General features: G+C 52.0%; 1 protein-coding gene across 3 annotated transcripts in view; it reads left to right on the top strand.

Annotated features, from left to right (window-relative positions):
• The window catches only part of LOC122259481 (neuropilin and tolloid-like protein 2), a 16,587-nt gene that overhangs the window by 13,657 nt on the left and 430 nt on the right, over positions 1-2,500 (top strand). The window contains exons 7-8 of one of the 3 annotated variants that reach the window (XM_043026288.2): positions 1,116-1,695; positions 1,865-2,500. The exon at positions 1,865-2,500 is cut by the window's right edge and continues 430 nt beyond it. In XM_043026288.2, coding sequence (XP_042882222.2) covers positions 1,116-1,695; positions 1,865-1,872 — 588 coding nt within the window. In that variant the 3' untranslated portion in view covers positions 1,873-2,500. Of the gene's footprint in view, positions 1-1,115 lie in introns of all 3 variants that reach the window. The other 2 variants (XM_043026287.2, XM_086546813.1) reach the window with 2 other exon arrangements.

The raw sequence follows: 2,500 nt of genomic DNA, 5'->3' as shown, positions 1-2,500 counted from the left end.
CCTTCCCCTCTCTCTCCTATTTTCCTCTCTCTCCCTTCCCCTCCTTCTGCTTCCCCTTTCCTCTCCTACCCTTCTCCTATCCCTCTCCTACCCCTCTCCTTCCATTCTCCTCCCCCTCTCCTTCTCCCTTTCCTCTCCCTCTCCTCTCCCTCTCCTCCCCCTCTCCTCTCCCTCTCCTCCCCCTCTCCTCTCCCTCTCCTCCCCCTCTCCTCTTCCTCTCCTCCTCGTTTCCTCCCCCTCCCCCCCTCCTCCCCTCACAGTATCACAACCGCCATCACACCAATATCCTGGTTCGCCGTGTTCGTTCCATCGCTCGAATGTCTTCAAGATAAACAAGATGCTTCCTTTCGAGGATCGGGGGGTGGGGAGGGGGGCGGGGGATGGGGTAGGCAGAGGGGAGAGAGAGTGGGTTAGGGAGGGAGGAGGGAGGAATGTGTAGGTGGAGGGGAAAGAGAGTGGGTTGGGGAGGGAGGAGGGAGGAATGTGTAGGTGGAGGGGAAAGAGAGTGGGTTGCGTGGGGGGGGAAGGGGGTTGTTTAGGCGGAGGGGAAAGGGAGTCGTCACCATCTTCCTCCTTCTCCTTCCTCTATTTAAGAAATCCTGACCAGCAGCATCAGTCCATCAGTCTCCATGTATTCATTTACCTTCCCTGCAGAAATTCGGGCAATCTATCACTCAGTTAGTCCCTATGGTCCAGGGGGAACGACGCATGCCTGCAGTTCTTTGGGGTCAATTTGTCACGCAGTTTTCTCCCACCCACACAACCTCCCCTACCCCTCAATATTTTCCCCTTGACCTTAGAGCTCCCCTCGACACCCCCAGCCCCCCTCCCCAAGCCCCACCTTCCGTCAGAGCGAGTGATTAGAATATGTTTACGTCTGGTGTTGTAGAAGCGTCTTTCTCAATAATCATTGCCTTATAGTTTATAAACAAAAATAGTGTGTATTTGTGTATATACGTATATCCAAAGCAATGCATTAATGTACATTTGATTTGACTTCAAATAGTGCGTTGTGCGGATGCGTATATCTATTAGCAGGTGTGCGACTGTGCTTGTGTGGGGATATTCATATATGAACGCTATCTATGTTTTTTAATGACATTTTCCCCCTGCAGGAGAATATTCGAAGATCCCGCGAGCAGCTGGAAGAGCGGAGTCAGAGCATGTCTGCCGCGTCTTCGCCGCGTACGGTGCATCGCCCGCAGCTCACTGAGGATGGCCCTTGTTACATCTCGGACGCCAAGACCAATGGCCACCCGTGTATAAGACCAGAGTCCGAGTCCGAAAGCGAAGTGGACGAGGAAGACGACGAAGAGGAGATGGACGACATGGAGGAGGCGTGTGTGGAGATGCGGGACTGCGAGTGCCAGACGCGGGACTCCCTTATCACCCAGAGAGACTCTGGTCAGGTGCAGCTACCTATGACCCCTCCCCCTCCTCCCCCTCCCAACAGACGTCCCCCTGGCCTCCCTCCTTTGAGTCCTTGTCCTCCCGCAGTCCCAACGCCGCCGCCTCCCCCGGGCTCCCACTACGGCCGTGCCCCTTCGTCAGGACCCCCGTCGGAACACTATGGTACCTACGGCAAGCCACCGCCGGTGCCACGACACAACGACCCCTACGAGGTTGACGACCAATCAGACGACCCCTACGCCCAGAGATATCGAGCCGAAGCGGTCATCGAAATGCGAGAACGAGGTCACTACGAGCCCAGTAAATCTCCCAAGGCCACGCCCGATGTCCTGGTGACACACTGAACTCCGAAAGTTGTATTGTTATTTCATGACTTGTATCTCATTGGCAGCATTCGAGCCAGACTCAGATTGTGACAGTCACATACCAAGACTGTCGACATGATTCTTTGCAGGGTGGTGAGTATCCCCGTGTGAGGGTGGTGTGAGGTGAGGAAGAGGCAAGGATGGTGTCACGAGGATGGAGGTCAGACGAGGGTGAGTGTGCCGAGGTGCCCAGTCTGGACGGAGGATGGCCCGAGGACTTGCTTCTGCAGCACACACGGAGTACCATCAGTCACTCTTCAGGAGTTTTGTTTTATTACCACACCCGGACTTGTGGAGTTTATGAGATTGTTGATCTCAACCGTGAAAATACGTAGACAAAACCAACGTTCCCACTGATGTTTGTCTTCTCTTTAAGTTAAACAGCTTGTAGGGGCCCTAGGGCGTTTCTACCTGATTTAGTGGCCATACAGGATTTTGAAATTGTAATTACTGTCGCATTAAGAACCTACTTTGCATTTCGTTAAGCGACGATAACATATTTTCCTGGGTTTTCCAAACCAAACGCCAGTCAGTTTCGCATTTTTCTAGAGAATTGTAAAGTTCTTTGTTCTGAAGCTTCAGGAAGATGTTTATCGCTGCTCAATGGTTGACCTTTGGTTATTTCACGTAGATAAAGATTTCAATCAGTGGATGATATATACAGCATATACATATATATTTTTCGAATTTCTAATACGGGAATATATATTGATAAGTGCCCTCGT

The sequence above is a fragment of the Penaeus japonicus genome, unplaced genomic scaffold (assembly GCF_977035675.1).
Source record: "Penaeus japonicus unplaced genomic scaffold, GWHDUDI00000001_assembly GWHDUDI00000018, whole genome shotgun sequence".
Classification (NCBI taxonomy): domain Eukaryota; kingdom Metazoa; phylum Arthropoda; class Malacostraca; order Decapoda; family Penaeidae; genus Penaeus; species Penaeus japonicus.
This window is presented reverse-complemented; position numbering and strand designations above follow the sequence as displayed.